The sequence below is a fragment of the Terrapene carolina genome, unplaced genomic scaffold (assembly GCF_002925995.2).
Source record: "Terrapene carolina triunguis isolate 2854851 unplaced genomic scaffold, T_m_triunguis-2.0 Scaffold247, whole genome shotgun sequence".
NCBI lineage: Eukaryota > Metazoa > Chordata > Testudines > Emydidae > Terrapene > Terrapene triunguis.
Window position 1 is genome coordinate 4,625,630 of NW_020664598.1, and position 17,202 is coordinate 4,642,831.

The window sequence follows — 17,202 nt, forward strand, 5'->3', positions numbered from 1 at the left end:
AGGCTGGCAACTCCCCAGGTTGCAGGGCCTGCTCCAAGGCCCATAGAGGTACTGGGAGGCAGAGGAAGGCAGTAGGTCCAAACCCCCTTGCCTATGATGAGTGGCTTTTACACTGCAGTCTGCCCCAGGGAGTGGGGGCTTGGTAATAACTGGCAGTAGCCCAGACTGTGGCAAGGTGGGGATTAGAGTATGTACGGGGTTTCCCAGAGAGGGCAGACCCATAGAGACTGGTGGGGGTATTGCCAGGGGGCAGCCCCAGGGTAAAGGGGCACTGGGGTCCAGTGGCAAGCAGGACACTGGCCTGCAAAGGGCACTCCAGAGCTAGAAACAGAGCTAATTCCCAGGAACCAGCAGGAGGCGTGAGTCTCCTGTGAGTCGTCGCCCCGCCACAGAGCCGATCTGAAACACACTGGCCATTCTGCACTTGTGATGCTGCACACCACTGTGGTGGGGTACTAGGTTCTGTATTGACACATAAGGAAGAATGACACTTTTGGGTTGCCAACATCATTTAGCATGGGTGTTCTATGGAGGTTTTGTTTTTCTTAAACCTCCATCTCCTGAACTCAAGAGTCTGCATCAGAATTAGAGCATACTTTTTAGTCAGTGAAAGTCATAATTGTGAAGCAAAGCTTGAAAACAAGGCTCAGAAACACAAAGGGAAATAAAAAGAATCCAATATATATTGAAAAACAAAAAACTTAACAATAATTGTTAAGCAATTATTATTTTTAGGACCTGACTCATGATTTTGAAGCACTTGAATTTGACAATCTATGTTTGTACATCTAGCACAATAGGGTCCCAGTCCTGACTGATGCATCCAGGCCCACGTTTCTAGGTCTAAATATTAAAGGAGGAGCAGGGTGAATTAAGCAACATCAGCAATGCATCTGCTCCTCTTTAAGCTGTTTAGTCGTAGTGACCAGGGACCATTTGTCAAAAGCCTCCTGGATTCACTGACCCATCGCTCTGTGCTGGTTTGCACTGGCCTCGGGGGCACAGTGTAAGGTGACCAGACGTCCTGATTTTATAGGGACAGTGCTGATATCTTGGTCTCATGTAGGCGTCTGTGTTACCTCCCACCCCCCGTCCTGATTTTTCACACTCGCTGCCTGGTCAGCCCAGCAAGGTGTCACATGGCCAGGCCCACCCCAGGGCAGGGGGTGCGCTGTGAGGCCGGGCAGGGGGCACAAGCTGCGCTCTCCCCCCTCCCCTTCCGTGCCAGGTCTGCGCGCAGCGGCTGCAGCCTGCGCGCGCCCTATGCTCACGGGGTGGGGGTGGGGGTGAGGGAGGCACTGCCGAGCTCGGCAGTTCATGGGCGCAGCGGGTGGAGGAGGGTAGAGGGGTCATGCTATTGAACAGCCCTTCTCAGCAGCCAATCAGCACCCAGGAGCCCACCCTGGATTCTGAAGGTAGCCAACCAAAGCCTAGAACTACGCGCAGGGTCCTGAAGGACATCTTCGCCAGCCAATCATCTTCCAGACCTAGAAAACAGCGGCCCGAAGTTGCTGTTCAAGGGCCAATCAGCGGGAAGCCGTGAAAAAATCCATTTCCCCAGCCAATCCGTTTTTCAGGGTCGTCCTCCGCCACCCCAGCCAATCAGCTCCCCGGCAGCGCGACTCCGGCAGCGTCTGCGTCACCTCCGCCGCCGGGAAGGTGAGTGGGGGGAACCTGGGGACAGCGCTTTGCCGCCGGGCCCAGCGTGCGGGGTGACTGCGCCGGCCGCCTGCGGGGTGGGGGACACGGGGGGTAGCGGGGAGTGAAGGGCTGGTACGGTGGGGGAGGGGGAGCGCGGAGCACGAGAGCAGGGCTGGCATGGAGGGGGAGGGGAGCAGGGCTGGCACGGTGGGGGAGGGGGAGCGCGGAGCAGGGGGGGGGGGGTGGGGGGGGGGGGGAAGGGGCAGTGATGGTAGGGGGCTGTGGATAAGAGGGAGGAGCACTGGGAGGCTAGCATGGCACAGATGGGGTGGCAGGGCATGGAGAAGGAGCACTTGTGGGGAGGGATGGCATGGAGGGGCATTGGCTGAGCTGTAGGAAGCGGGAGGGAAGCAGCAGTGGAATTGCTGGAGCTGGAGAGCTGTTCAGAAGCATAATATCCAGAAATGTTCCTTCTCTGCTCTCCTTTACTCTATGGCATGGGCTGATCCAAAATGCCTTTTCCCCTTCATTATACAGATGGCCCAGAGACTCGTGCTGAGGAGGTTTCTATCCATCTCCCCCCAAAAGCTCTCTGTGCCACTTGTGTCGATCCTCTCCAAGGTGTCGGCAGCACCATGCTACCCTAGATCACTTGTCCCTCTTACCCAGATCACTGTGCCTGCTTCCATTAGGACGTTTTCTACCACACCTGTCTGCAGGGCCACCTTTAACATCCAGGATGGGTCTGACTTCCAGGACAGAGTTGTGAACAGCCAAAAGCCGGTGGTGGTAGATTTTCATGCACAGTGAGTATTGCAGAGGTGGGCAAACTACAACCTGCAGGCCACATCCGGCCTGCGGGACCATCCTGCCCAGCCCCCGAGCTCCTGGCCCAGAAGGCTAGCCCCCGGCCCCTCCCCTGCTGTCCCCCCTCCCCTGCAGCCTCAGCTCGCTCGCTCCACCACCGGGTGCAATGCTCTGGGCTCGTGGGGCAGCACAACTGCAGAGCCCGGCCTGACCGGGTGCTCTGAGCTGCGTGGTGGCAGCGGCATGGCCCAGCTCCAGCGCTGCCAGCCACTGGTGCTCCAGGCAGCGCGGTAAGGGGGCAGGGAGCCGGGGGGGGCGGTGGGGGAGGTTGGATAGAGGGCAGAGGAGTTCGGGGTGGTGGTCACGGGCCGGGGATGTGGATAGGGGGCGGGGTGGTCGGGGGGGAACAGGGGGTTGAATGGGGCAGGGGTCCTGGGAGGGGGCAGTCAGGAAGGAGGGGGAGTTGGATGGGGCGGCAGGGGGCAGTCAGGGGACAGGGAGAAGGGGTGGTTGGATGGGGCAGGGATCCCAGGGAGGGCCATCAGGAATGAGAGGAGGGGGTTAGACCTGGCCTCATATAGCACTACACTTACTCAAGTTTGCTGGTATAGCTATACCAGCAAACCCTCTTAGTGGAGAGACAGCTTCTATCTCCACAAAAGCACTTTTGTCAGTATAGTTCATACCGGTTCCTAGAACAGAATAAGCCTTGCCAGCAAAAGGTTACTGTGTGCCCTTCATTTTCCTCCCCCAGCTCTCTGTTCCCATTTCCCTACATGGCAGACACTCTGTATGGCCCCTTTTCTCTATTTTCCCCCATTCTTCCCTCCACCCATTCCAAAGCATTCCACAGCCTCCCCCTCAGCAGGGGTTTTGTGTGCCCCCCGTCACTCTCTTATCTATCCTGCAGTATCCCATTCTCCTCCCATGGCAAGAATTCTATGTGGACCCTCATTACCCCATGCCCTCTATTCCCACCCAAACTAGGGACTCTCTGTGTCTCCCTTTCTCCTTCCCCACATACCAGGGTCCCCCACTCTCCTCCCCCACCATGCCAGAGGCTGTGTGCACAGCTCTATTTCCTCCACCGTTATTTTTCTTTCTGGGAGAGAAGTCATTCAGGATGTCAATGTGTTAAATTCTATTGGGAGAATGAGCAGAGATGAGACAGGGTATGTTATGCTGGAAGACATTAATGGCTACCATCAACCAGTTCTTTTGAGCTGTAGATAATTGCAGAAGTGGTTGTGACTGGGCTAAAGAGCTGGCAGGGCTTCATGTGTCCCCCACATTGCCCCTTCTGGTTTTCTGATTTATTTATTTTTTAACCCCAAAATCAATAGGGTTCTGGCCATTGATGTTTAGAACGTTCCCTGGAGTTTTGGAATTGATCAAATGCAGCGTTCAGAAGCTATTGCGTGACACAGAGAACTAAACTTTGTCTATGCTTAAAAGTTATATCAGCATAGCTGCATTGCTCATGGGACTGGAAAAGCCACACCCCTGACTGACACACCTAAGCTGACAGAACCTCCAGTGTAAAGGCAGCTACATTGAAGGAAGAGTTTCTCTGTTAACATAGCTATTGTCATTCAGGGAGGTTGTGTTCCTACACCACCAGAAAATTTTCTGTCATGTAGGCTGCCTCTGCACTAGGGATTGTGCTGGCATCGGCTCTGTAGTGCAGACATAGCGAAATACTCTTGAGTTTAGTATAAGATTTTAGCAAGTTTGGTCAACAATACAGAATGCTATACAAAACGTAACACTTATGGTATTTCACTGAGATGTTAACACAGATTGTGTAATTGTCATGGATCCATGGGATCTGTGCTATTCCCCAGCTTTAAACGATCCCTTGCCGCCAGAGATGACATATACCAGCTGATGGAGGGGGGGGGGAGAGACACAGTTTAAAGGTTTGGCTGCCCCAGAACAGCTTGAGTTATGGCACCCCACCAGGCAGGTGTCCTCCCTCCCCCCCAACCTCAGTGGCCCCTCCCTGCAGCTCGCAGCTGTTGCTCCTGCCTCTCCCCACAGGGCTCAGCTCACTGGCTCCCCCAGCAGCTGCCGGACAGGGAGGGGGTCCAGCCATCCCATGTGACGGAGCAGGGCTGGCAACCCCTGGCAGAAATATGGGGAGGCACATGATCCTGCATTGTCCCCCCCACCAAACACACACACACACACACACACAGGAACCTTGTCAGTGTGCCAGATCCCTAAGGGGGCCCATTCTTCCTTAAAGGTCGGCCACACGGCTTCAGCGTCTCCAAAACTGAGTGTCTGGGCTCTTGAGTTCTACTCAGCAAGTCCAACTTAGATAACTCCTTATCAGAGCCACTTCCTGTCTTCCAGGACCAGTGCACCTCAGCAAGTATTTGCAGTGACACCAAACAGAGTAGGGTTTATTAGTCAAATGTAACACAGCACTGGAAAGTCCTTAAGTTAGCATAGAGACTTAAAGGTTAAGACATAATCCATACTGGCCAAGCCAGTGCAATCAGCCAGCAAAGCGGCCGTGGAATCAGTTTCCACACTCTCCATGTTTGTGTCTCTTTGTCTGTCAGTCCCATGTCTCTCCAAAGACCAGCTTGTATCTTAGCATCTCCTCATCTCTTGGTCCATTGTCTTCCTCTTGCTGAGTTCACATGTTCCACCTGCCGGAGTTTTGTGTGGAGTTCTCTGTGGATCACTGTCAATTGTTCAGTTGTTGGGATTCCCATAGTCTTTCTGGATCCTCCAATGATATGGGTCAGTCCCTTCAAGGACCCATTCATACTGGCCCAGACAGTTAGGTGACCGAACACCTCATATCTCCTGCTCTACACCTGTAGGGTGGCAATCCCTAGTCAAGTAAGTCACTGCCATGCATATCATTCATGAGAATATTACAGAAGATTCCCACTTCATCACAGTAACAGAATGAACAAGCATAACAACCCCGGTCTTAGTAAGCCTTTTATTTACTTAATATTATTTTGGCTTCCACCTTTTTCAGCCCACAGCCTGACAGCGACAAACACCAGAATCTATTTTATTGCTACATTTTACTGCCCTACAGTTCAGCTCTCTCCCATTATGGCTCATGAGGTTCTCTCCTTACTGTGTCATAAGGATACTTGCTAGCATTAAATGTGCTGCACAAACTCGTTATGTTTTCTTTATTGACATTTAGGCCCAAACAGACAACTAGAACAAATTGCTGCATGAAAGCTGTGTATTACAAGTGATCTGTGTCCTCCAAATTAATCTCCATGCAATTTTTAAATCATTCCCAAATACTCCTCTTGTTACCTTCATGTTTTCTTTAGCAGCTACTAGTTCCCGGGTGACCAGAAGTAGTTGCTGAGAAGTTCATAGCTTCATCTATAATCAAATTAGATAATGTCTGTCCCATTTTTTTTGAATGCTGTTTACACTGGGGAAAGACTTTCACCAGTAACAATGAGTTGTTAGCAAAAGCCTTTGCAAATACCATCAGCAGTTGGCATTGATAAAGATATTGCCATTGACTAACAACGAAAATATTCCAAGATTTTATCTGCTAAATTATAGTAATAGAAATTTTCTGTCTCATTTGTGTCTGGTGGCACCTAGTGCCCCCAAGCAACATAAAGGCCCCCTTTGTGCTTGGTTCTGTACAAATACAGAGCATAGAGTCTGGAAAACTCTCAATATAAATGGACAAGAGCAACAGACTGAAATAGAAACTAATGATGACTGGGGCCATGAGAAGGAGGATCAACTTGTATGTCTGCAGGTAGAGAGACCAAGAGCTATTGGGAGTAGCGTAGGGAGCAAAACCAGCTGTGGTTTCAATCTAAAACACGATGTAAGGGTTTGGGAATTTATTCTTCTTTTCTTTGTAAGGGTAGGTGGGGTTGAGATCAATGTAAGTGGGGCAGTATGACTTCAAGTGCAGTTAGAGGAAGAACTCAGCATTTTGACTAGCACCAATGCCTTCCATTCAAACTCTTCCTAATACCAGAGTTTGGTACAGGTAGTGTCTGTTGTTGTTTTTTTTCTTTTTTAAATAGATACAGCCTCTCCGTGACAGTGATTTTGCTGTGGAAGAGAGCCCTTAGGTAAACACAGCAATCACTTTGGAGACTGAGGTGTTTCAAGAGTAATGGGCTAACACTGAATAGCAGCCTCTTCCCACCCTCCCCTGATTTAATAATGCCTTTCTTATGGAAGCCTCTCTCTAAACTGTGTTGCAATCCAGGCTTGGTCTATGCTTAAAAGTTCTGTTGGCATAGCTGCGTTGGTCGGGGTATCAAAAACCCACACCCCTGACTGGCATAGCTTTGCTGACAAAATCCCCAGTGTAGATGCAGCTATGTCAACAGAAGCGGGCTTTTGTTGGCATAGCTGATGTCATTCAGGGAGGTGGTGTTCCTACACTGGGAGAAAAACTCCTTTTCTCAGGCCTGGTCTACACCTGACACTTAGGTTGACCTAGCTACATCATTCAGGGCTGTGAAAACTGTCACCCCTGTGCAGCATAGTTAAGTCGACCTAACCCCCACTGTAAGACACGGCTAGTTTGATGGAAGAATTCATCCATCGACCTAGCTACTGCCTCTGAAAGATGGATTATCTACGTTGGCAGAAAACCCCCTTCTGTCCATGTTGGAATCATCTATGCTACAGCAGCAACACTATACCTGTGCCACTGTAGTGTAGACATACTCTCAGTGTAGTCTGTGTCTATGCTAAGGGGCTATGCCAGCATAGGCTCCATAGTGTAGACAGTCTCAGAATCTGTGTTACTTTCGGACTGTGATTCTGAGTCTAACAATTGCAAAAGTGGTTGGTTAATGTTCACCCGTGGTGTTTAAATTGTGGTAATTTCCCATAGTGTAAAGGTCAGTGTAGGGAGGAGGGGTTAGGTGGTGATCAGGTTGCCTCTGAAATACCATGAATGGTGTGAATCCAAACTGTGGCTGCCCGGCAGTTCCTTGTGTAATGCCTGCTTTTTTTCTCCCCTGTGAGGTGGTGCGGCCCCTGCAAGATCTTGGGCCCCAGGTTAGAGAAGATGGTGGCCAAGCAGCAGGGGAAGGTACTGATGGCGAAAGTGGACATTGATGATCACACAGACCTGGCCATTGAATATGAGGTATGGGCCAGGAGCAGGAGGACTCTGTTCCAGCGGTGGCTAGGAGGGGGCACGAGGGTATCTTTATAATAAGGAAAGGCTTGTCAGTAGGGCTGTCAATTAATCGCAGTTACCTCACGCAATTAACTCAAAAAAATTAATCACAGGTTTAATCACACTGTTAAACAATAGAATACCAATTGAAATTTATTAAATATTTTGGATTTTTTTCTACATTTTCCTATATATTGTAGTCTGTGTTATAATTGAAATCAAAGTGTATATTATTTTTGATTACCAATATTTCCACTGTAAAAATGATAAAAGAAATAGTATTTTTCAATTCACCTCATACAAGTACTGTAGTGCAATCTCTTTGTCATGAAAGTGCAACTTACAAATGTAGATTTTTTTTTTGTTACATAACTGCACTAAAAAACAAAAAATGTAAAACTTCAGAGCCTACAAGTCCACTCAGTTCTACTTCTTGTTCAGCCAGTCACTAAGACAAACTTTTGTAGCCAGCATTGCAAGGTATTTATGTGCCAGATATGCTAAACGTTCATATTCCCCTTTATGCTTCGGCCACCATTCCAGAGGACACACTTCCATGCTGATGATGCTCGTTTAAAAAAAATAATGCATTAATTAAATTTGTAACTGAACTCCTTGGGGGAGAATTGTATGTCTCCTGCTATGTTTTACCAGCATTCTGCCGTATATTTCATGTTCTAGCAGTCTCGGATGGTGACCCAGCACATGTTGTTCATTTTGAGAACACTTTCACTGCAGATTTGACAAAACGCAAAAAAGGTACCAATGCAAGATTTCTAAAGATAGCTACAGCACTCGACCCAAGGTTTAAGAATCTGAAGTGCCTTCCAAATCTGAGAGGGACGAGGTGTGGAGCATGTTTTCAGAAATCTTAAAAGAGCAACACTCTGATGTGGAAACTACAGAACCCAAACCACCAAAAAAGAAAACCAACCTTCTGCTGGTGGCATATGACTCAGATAATGAAAATGAGCATGTGTCAGTCCGCACTGCTTTGGATTGTTATCGAGCGGAACCCGTCATCAGCATGGACGCGTGTCCCCTGGAATTGGTGGTTGAAGCATTAAGGGACATATGAATCTTTAGTGCATCTGGCACATAAATATCTTGGGACACCAGCTACAACAGCCCCATGAGAACGCCTGTTCTCACTTTCAGATGATATTGTAAACAAGAGGCAGGCAGCAGTATCTCCTGCAAATGTAAATAAACTTGTTTGAGCGATTGGCTGAAAAAGAAGTAGGACTGAGTGGATTTGCAGGCTCTAAAATTTTACATTGTTTTATTTTCTAATGCAGTTTTTTGTATATAATTCTACATTTGTAAGTTCAACTTTCATGATAGAGAATGCACTTCAGTACTTGTATAAGGTGAATTGAAAAATACTATCTTTTATTTTTTTCAGTGGAAATACTTGTAATGAAAAATAAATACAAAGTGAGCACTATACACTTTGTATTCTGTGTTGTAGGGACCTGGTGTCTCTCCTTCCCAGTACCTAGTGGACAAAGAACACTGCTGCTGTATTCTACAATAAGACCCTGCAGCAAAAGGATTAATATTCACTCTCCCCTTGGAGAGGAGAGCTGTGCTCCTTCCCCTTAGGGATTAACACAGGGGCAGGCAAACTTTTTGGCCTGAGGGCCGCATTGGGTTTTGTAAATTGTATGGGGAGCCGGTTAGGGTAGGGGGGTCATGGCCCGGGCCCCACCTCCTATCTGCCCACCCCCCAGGACTCCTGCTCCATCCAACCCTGATGGCCCCTGGGAGAGGTTGTGATTGCTTAAACAGTGCAATGAAGTATTTGAAGCCAAGAGATGTACACCAGGCACTGGGTAAGGATTGTTCTGTCCACAGATAAGAGATTAGGGATCAAATAGGTTAATCATTATTGTTCCAAGCCTTGCTATAGTAACTGGTAGCACTTCTGCTACAATTATAGGAGAGCAATCCCAGGCAACTGGAAAACCAGTATTTAAAGGCACTAGGAAAAAGGCTGAAAATTACAGCCCTGTAAGTGTTGTTCCTCTAAGGGAAGTTTGAGGGATGAGAATTGTTCAGTTTAATGGGGATTTGACCCAGGGAAATCTTGTCAAACAAACTGGATAACTGAAATGATCATTTTAGATTCGCAAATAACTCCGTCAGGGAGGATGTAAGCAGTATTCATGCTGTAGTCAAGGGCTGGATTATAGGGCCTCTTCCTGAGCCTTAAATGTAGACACAGGCAAACTCTGTTAAATTCCCATTCTGCAGAAAGTGCTGGGGATCCTGGGTCCTTGGTGGACCTGCACCCTGTGCTGTCCAGATGATACACCTCTACTTTTGTTAGTGCTTCAGACTCCTCGCTGGGCAGCAGTGGGACCATGGTGAAATGGAAATGCAACGGGGAGTTTTGTTCTGATCCTTACAGTTTCTGGCTTGCTTTTTTGAGGAGGACATTTGGTTCTTGGTTTGTGTTGTCCTGAGCTCAGGGTTAGAGTAGCTTCGTTTTGCTCCTCCCTCTGAAGAGTTGCTAGCCAAGGCAGTGAGAGTGCAAAAGCTGGAGGGGATGGCCAGAGTGGCTCCATGCTGTTGTAGGTCCGCACAAAAGAAGAGGAGGCTATGGTGTTTAGAGTAGGGGGTCAGAAATCCACCTACACTGGAGCAGGAAATCTGAACTACCCTGCTAGCAGCATCCTCTTCTAGCAACAGGAACCGAGGGCCCTTCCACCTAGGATCCAGGACTCTCAAATTGTTCTCTGCTTGTGTCCTGGGATTTTCAAGGCCCTTTTCTCACTCCCGCAATTCCCCTGCTAGCTGCCAGGAAACCAGCTTCCTCCCACGTTTCTCCCTCCCCTCCACACGCAGACCCTGGCCGGCTGCCCAGCCTGAGATTGCACAACTTCCTCTCTGCGGTGGATTCTTTGGGGGGGCGGGGGATGGAGAGAGACCCCCTCGGAGAACTTTGGAATGCCTGAGCATTCCTTCACATGGGTCTCTGCCTGCCCTTGGCTCCAGGCTGTCCCAGCAGAGCACACGTCCCAGAAGCATTTCCTGCTAGAAACCTTGCAGATCCAGTTCTGCACAAGACAAGAATTCGTTCTCCTACAATTCTCAGTCCCTTCTCATCCAACACCCACTTTTCAGGAGGTCTCCCCCCACTGTCACTTCCCTTCTTAACCACAAGGGCAAAGAGAGGGGAGTACTTTGGCTTTGTTCTGCTCTGTGTGGGATTCTCTCAGCTTCAGTTGCATTGGCTTGTTGCCAGCATGCATTTTAATCCTATCTGGGAAAGCGCAGTCCCTTCTCCCATGCTGCTGCTGGTCAATGCATAGACTGGCTGGTGTGGTAGTTTTGGAAAGATAGCAGTGGGATTCCTTTGGCTGGAGACATCTCAGCAGTAGTAGCTTGTTCCTTTCTGGAGTTCCCTGCATTGTTCCTAAACTTACTGGTGAAATCCTCACCTCTTCTCTGGCCTCTCTATGCTGCATAAAAGTACAGGAGTGGCGTAAATGGGCCCTAACAGGCCTGGTTCTGTCTGCGGGAGATTTCCGCTGGTGCAGGCAGTGCAGAACCCGAGGTGTTCCTGACAAACCCTGACATGGGGCTGCCCATAGGACATCCTGGGATGCTGTTGCAAGTTAGACAGACTTTTTTAAGCTATGCTGGGGGCCACTCCGCCCCCCTGGAGCAGTTCAGCATCTGGAAGCACAGAGTAGCTGAAAGCCACTATAGCTGTCCCCTTCCTCCGCGTGTGCGCGTGTGTGTGTGGGAGGAGATGGAGGGCTCAGCCACAGGTGCACGTGAGGTTCATGCTGGCCCACGCACACAGGCTTGTAACTCAGCATTAAGTTAATGCTCCTCAACTCTGGAGGCTGCTGCTGTTCCGCACTTGGACCAGTGCTTGCTTTCATCATGTGGACCTTTAAAGCAGATGGTTTGTTACCCAAACTCATCTATAAAATAGCCTCACGTGTAACTCCACTTGGTGTTTAATCTATATTAGAGACATGGGGAAGATATCCCTGAAAAATAACAACTACGTTGCCCCAGGAGGGCATAATTAAGGCGAGCTCAGTGCTTCCTCGTTATATCCTTTCTTCCTGAAAAGAAAAAAATTCACACACAGGCACATCAGCTGCACCATATGTGCAGTGAGCAGCTTTCCAGGGCTACACTGCACTTCTGCAACTAGTCACTAGGGGGAGCTAAAGAACACAGATTAAACCGGCATTGGGCAAGTGGCAGGAGGAGCCCCAGTGCCTGAATTATCTAAAACTGGTCTGTATAAAGCCCTGGAGGATATTCGTAGGGAACAGTTCTGGATGGGCGAGGGGGAGGGACAGGGCCAACAAAACCTCTTTCATGTCAAACTGCTGGTGAGAGAGGAGCCATATCTCTAAGGGATTTCCTGTGGGGAGGATTTGTGTGGGTGGCAAATCCCTGATGGCAGCAAGAGACAGTGCAGCTGGGAATGTACTCGCTGAGTGGATTCATTCCCAGGATGCATTCCTACAAGATAAGGATGGGACACATTCCAGGAGATAAGCGCTATACAGATAAGGGCCATGAAGTAGCAGGAGGCATGTGCCTGGCTGTTCTAAAATACTACCAAATTCTTTCCCTTGCCATTCCATGCTGGTCTGAGTCTCGTTACGCCTTCCCCAATAGATGGCCACAAGGTTTCTTCATCCCCCCCACTGAGTCCCCGGGGAGTTTGCTTTGATCCTGAGTGCCATCCTTTGCACTGTTACTTCCTTAGTTTTGAACAAAGCTTGCGGGGGATCGGCTGAGAGAGTAACACCCAAAGCACTGTAGCTGGCTGCCAGCTCAGTTTGAGGGCTTCCCTTCCCCTACCTAATCATCAGCAGGTGGTGGTCTCTGACCGTGCTGTCAGTGAAGCCATGAGCTGTGAGAGCAGGGAGAAGCAAAGAGATGGATTTTGGGGAGGGGGACGGACAGTCTAGAGCTAACACAAGAATATTTCTCCAAGAGTGGAGGAGGACAAGGAATCCTTTCCTACTTGGGGAAAGGTGCAGTTCCACTCTGGTCCACATTGAATTGTGGGGAACAACCACCCACTGTAAAATATATTTTAAAAGTGCCCTATAAAGTATTTCTAAACCATTGGGTTTGCTCCCTCCTGCACTGCCTTGTGATGAGATAAGGGGGGGGGGGGGGAAGGAGGTTACTATTTTTATTTGGGGGAAAAAATGGGTATTTTGTCTGCATTTTTAATCTTGGGTCTTGTCTAAACTACAAAAGCTGCATGGATTGATTTTTAGTTAAGTCAGGACATAGATAAGGATCGAAAACATGAGCAGCATCGATGCCTTCCATGGTTTTGCTGGAGGATGTCTCGGACAGTGTTCGTTGTTAGCTTTTACCCCTTAATTAAAGGGCTGAGCAGGTTCTCCATCTGCCCTAGGGTCTTCTAAACCAGGGGTTCTCAACCTTTTTCTTTCTGAGTCCCCTCCCCAACGTGCTATTAAAAACTCCAGGGCCCACCTGTGCCACAACACCTGTTTTCTACATATAAAAGCCAGGGCTGGCGTTAGGGGGTAGCCAGCAGGGCAATCGCCCAGGGCCCCACGCCACACGGTGCCCCACAAAGCTAAGCTGCTCCGGCTTCTGCTTCAGCCCCAAGTGACAAGCTCAGGTCCCTGGGCTTCAGCCCTGCACAGCAGGGTTTCGGCTTTCTGCCCTGGGCCCCAGTGAGTCCAATATTGGTTCTGTTTGGTGGACCCCCTGAAACCTGTTTGCAACCCCCCCAGGTGGCCCCAGACCCCTGATTGAGAACCACTGTTCTAGACCAGAGAGGCCCTGAATTTCTAATGTCAAAAGCAAGCAGGAAAAATAAAACCCTGAAAACTTTTCAGTCCTTTATGAATTATACAGAAGGGCCCAAGCCTTTTCTTTTTTTATTTTTATTTTTTTTGCTTTGCAGGTCATCCTTCAAAGCCATTGTGCAGCTGGGCTCCTCCCAGCATAGCTTATTGTGTGTCTGTTTGCGCCCTCTCTGCCTTCCAGGTCTCAGCTGTGCCGACTGTGCTGGCTATGAAGAACGGAGATGTTGTGGATAAGTTTGTGGGGATAAAGGATGAGGATCAGCTGGAGGCCTTCCTTAAGAAACTCATTGGAGCCTGAACAAGAGAAACCTGCACCCAGGCCTCTGGATTTGGTCATGTTGCGTGTTCTCTTGCCAGGAGAGGCGTGAAGCAAAACTGAACTGCCTTGTAGAACCTGTGCCCTTTTTTGTGTGTGGGTGTGGCCCACCTTCTTCTCTTGGGCAGCAGTAGTCCTGAGCAATTCTGAGGGTGGGAGAAGCTGGAATTGGGCTTCCATCTGTCTGCAAAGAACTGGCAGTGGGGAAAGCAGGACGACTGCTGAATTAGAGGTGTGTTTATCAGTGTCTGTCCTATCCAGACCCAGAGCAATGGGTGGTTACTCTCTGCAAGATGTGGACACATTTGCTCTGGGTGGGTTTGTTAAAATCGGGGATTGCTCTGCTTCATCCATGATACCTGCATCCTTGTCCTCCTGTTGCTGGGACAAGTATGAATCCTCTGTGGCTCCTTGAGCCTATGCCACACTCTCCCCTGCTGCTGATTTATGAAGAGAAACATTTTTTTGTTTTTTGGGGGGGGGTGTGGGGGGGGTTGTAGGTCTGTAATAAAGAGAACTTTATTAATCACTTCTGTGTAATTCTGTAGAAAAACCCCATCTCTGAAATTGTGGGGCAACTCTCACCTGCCCACCAAGGATGGAGGAATCGTAAGGGGTGCTGCTACTGTGATAGCTGAGCATAGATAAGGGGGCTCCCCAGGTGGAAACAGTGGGGCAGGAGTGCAGGGTGGGATTTAAGAATGTTGGGAGTGTCTCATCAGGATTAAAACTTAATGCACTTGCTTGTTTTAATACCATTATTTCTGTGCAGCTCCCAGCACAGCTCCTCTGGCTCTATGGACTAGTCTGACTTGTTTCAGGTGCTGCTGGATTCTGAGACCCAGAAAGTTGATGCATATCCTGACTGAGGAGGAACATTGGATCCTCCCAGTAATGAACCACAGCTTGTTCTCACCCCTCCTCTACTCCCCGTCTCATGAGCAATCTGTGAGAGCTTCCACTCCTGTTTGCATAATTGAAGCTGTTCTTACCACTGAACTCTGGTTCAAGAGGCTGCAGGGATTAGGTGCTGAGAAAAAGGTTGGTGGTGTGGAGGGAAGCTATGAGGGGTCTCTACCTTTGGACTTTAACTAGCCTGGCCTTTAAATGATGGTAGTGAGTTTATACATTCATAACTCTAGTTGAGTGCAGTTCCTCCCAGCTGCCTCTCCCCACCCTGCCTGCCCTTTCTGCTTGTTCCTTACACCTGCCTCCATCCTACCTGCTTAGCAGCAGCTGCTGCCACCTTCCCTAACCTCTCCCCTCAACTACTCCCATCCAACACGCCTTGGAACAACTGCACATTAGTGTTCTCAGGGTGAAACCCATTGCCACTGCCTGGCTTTTCCTTTATATCAGAGAGGCTTAATTTCAGTGCATTTATGCCACGCCCCTCAGAATACTATCAATATTTAATGCCTTTATTTGCGTTTTGTTTGTTTGTCTTCAGTCTCCCTTACCCTGCCTTGGCTCTGAACTCCATCTTCTCCCAGCACTTACGTTATTACAGCCGGATAAGGCATTTTCCTCCAGTTGTGTCATTACAGTTTATAACCAGCAGTAAATTTTAAGGAGGGGTGATCAAAGTCTGTAGGTGCTGGGCTGTAGCCACAATACTGCTGGCAGTTTGTTCTTATCTCAAAGCTGGGCAACACTGGCTGGTCCACCACAGGAAGTGATACCAGTGGCCCGGTAGGGGGCACTCTTTGCTTTGGGCCAATGCTGAAGTAATGCTCTGCTGTGTTGCTCTATAGCTCTGCTGCTGGAGCTGACATCTTTTGAATGAGATTTAAAACAATTCTTGGCCAATTATGATCATTAAAGAGCCCCTGCCAACTTTTTGAAATGGAAGGGTTTTCATCCTGGCAATAGTGCCATCCCTCCTTAAATTCCCCTAGCAATTCACTACAGTATTTTCACTTCTAGTAAAGACTGTCCATTTGCCAGCATATGCAGGAAAAATGGGGGAGCAACATCATATGTTCCTACAATAGTTAACTTTCATGCCTTACCACCACCCTAGAACAGGAAAAAACAGACTTGAACAAAGTGTGACTTTGCATTGTGTGTATAGGAGACAGTATAAATTAGCTATTTTATCACTTCCTTCCAAGGGAAAAGTGTAGCTTGGGGTTTCTGTGGTATTCCAGTATCAAAGCACAGAGTTACTGGCAAACTTTAAGATGCGGGTATATGTACAATTGCTTCTGTAACATGAATGCTGAGTACCCAAGTATTTGATGTGCTCAGAGATTTCCTTCTTTAGCCATTCCTAAAACACCACTTTCAGTGGCGGGAAGAGGGTAGCGTTTTATGTGCATCTCATTCCCCTTTGAAGTCCCAAAATGCCTGGGCACACCTCTGACACAGTAGAAAAATAATGAAAGGGACAGAGAAGTGCAAAGATGTTTTAGGCAGCAGGGCCTGACTCCAGAGGTATTTAACTTCCATTGACATTGATGCAAGTTAGGAGCCTAAATACCTTTGAAGATCTGGGTCTAGGACTTTAATTTTAATCCCTTTTTTATTGTCTCTGTTACGTGCTAATAATAATCTCCCTACATTGGTGTCATCAGGAAGGTTTGCACATGGTCTGATTCAGGGTGTTCTATGGCAGTTTTCACATACACTAAACATGATGGTCTGTTGCAATGGGGCTAATGCAAAAGGCTGTTCCACAGCACTAACAGCTTTCTCCATATCAGTGGTTCAAATGCTTCCCTTTGTTTCTATTGCAGCAGGGATGCTGTGTTCTTCACTTCCTGTTTTGAAACATGCCGGGTGTTGCTCTGTTCTCTTAAACCTTTGCTGTGCTCTGTCTTACTAGTGGCTGCACCACAGTCGTGTGTGTGTGTATGTACAATAACTATACAGAGATATTTAAAATACAGGAGTCATGGACTTTAAATTAAACCCTACATGAGTGTCTCTCTTTACATAAAATGTTTCTGTCCTTCCCTTCTCTAAACGCTGTCCCCTGGTCATCTTCCACCCCCTCTGGGCTCTGTGGGAGGCTGCAGGACAGGGAGATGTTTATCCTCTCAGCATTCCTGCCACCTAGTAATAACACTTAGTACTTTGTGGTTACAAAGCAAAGGCTGAACAGAAGAGACCAACGCCATTTGCAAAACTCTGTGCGATCTGTCCTGTGATGTAGGTAAATAAATATTATCCCCATTTTACAGATTGGAAAACAGCTACTATTAGTCCAGATCTGGCCAGGACCTCAGCCTTTTACTAACCTGCCCTGGAAATTACTGTTCTAGCCTGTGGCCTGGGGCCACCTGAAAGCTCACCTGCAGTTATGGTGTCCTGCCACAAGGAGCTGCTGTGTCTGGGAGTGTGGCTCATTTCCCCCACATCTGCTGCTCCCTTGTGAGTTCAGAGGAGATGAATCAGAGTAGTAAGCAGTTGCCTCTGTCTTGTCATTCAATGCAGCTTCAGCAGTCAGG

General features: G+C 48.5%; 1 protein-coding gene across 2 annotated transcripts; it reads left to right on the forward strand.

The window, feature by feature from the left end:
* Positions 1–1,623: 1,623 nt before the first annotated feature.
* TXN2 (thioredoxin 2) lies at positions 1,624–14,235 on the forward strand. 2 transcript variants are annotated; one of them, XM_026657493.2, is made up of 4 exons: positions 1,624–1,659; positions 2,179–2,447; positions 7,447–7,570; positions 13,616–14,235. In XM_026657493.2, exons 2-4 carry the CDS (start codon positions 2,179–2,181, stop codon positions 13,730–13,732), a joined length of 510 nt encoding a protein of 169 aa, XP_026513278.1. In that variant the 5' UTR covers positions 1,624–1,659; the 3' UTR covers positions 13,733–14,235. The 2 variants fall into 2 exon arrangements, with proteins under 2 accessions (XP_026513278.1, XP_026513277.1); XM_026657492.2 differs by lacking the exon at positions 1,624–1,659 and adding an exon at positions 1,670–1,712.
* Positions 14,236–17,202: the final 2,967 nt, after the last annotated feature.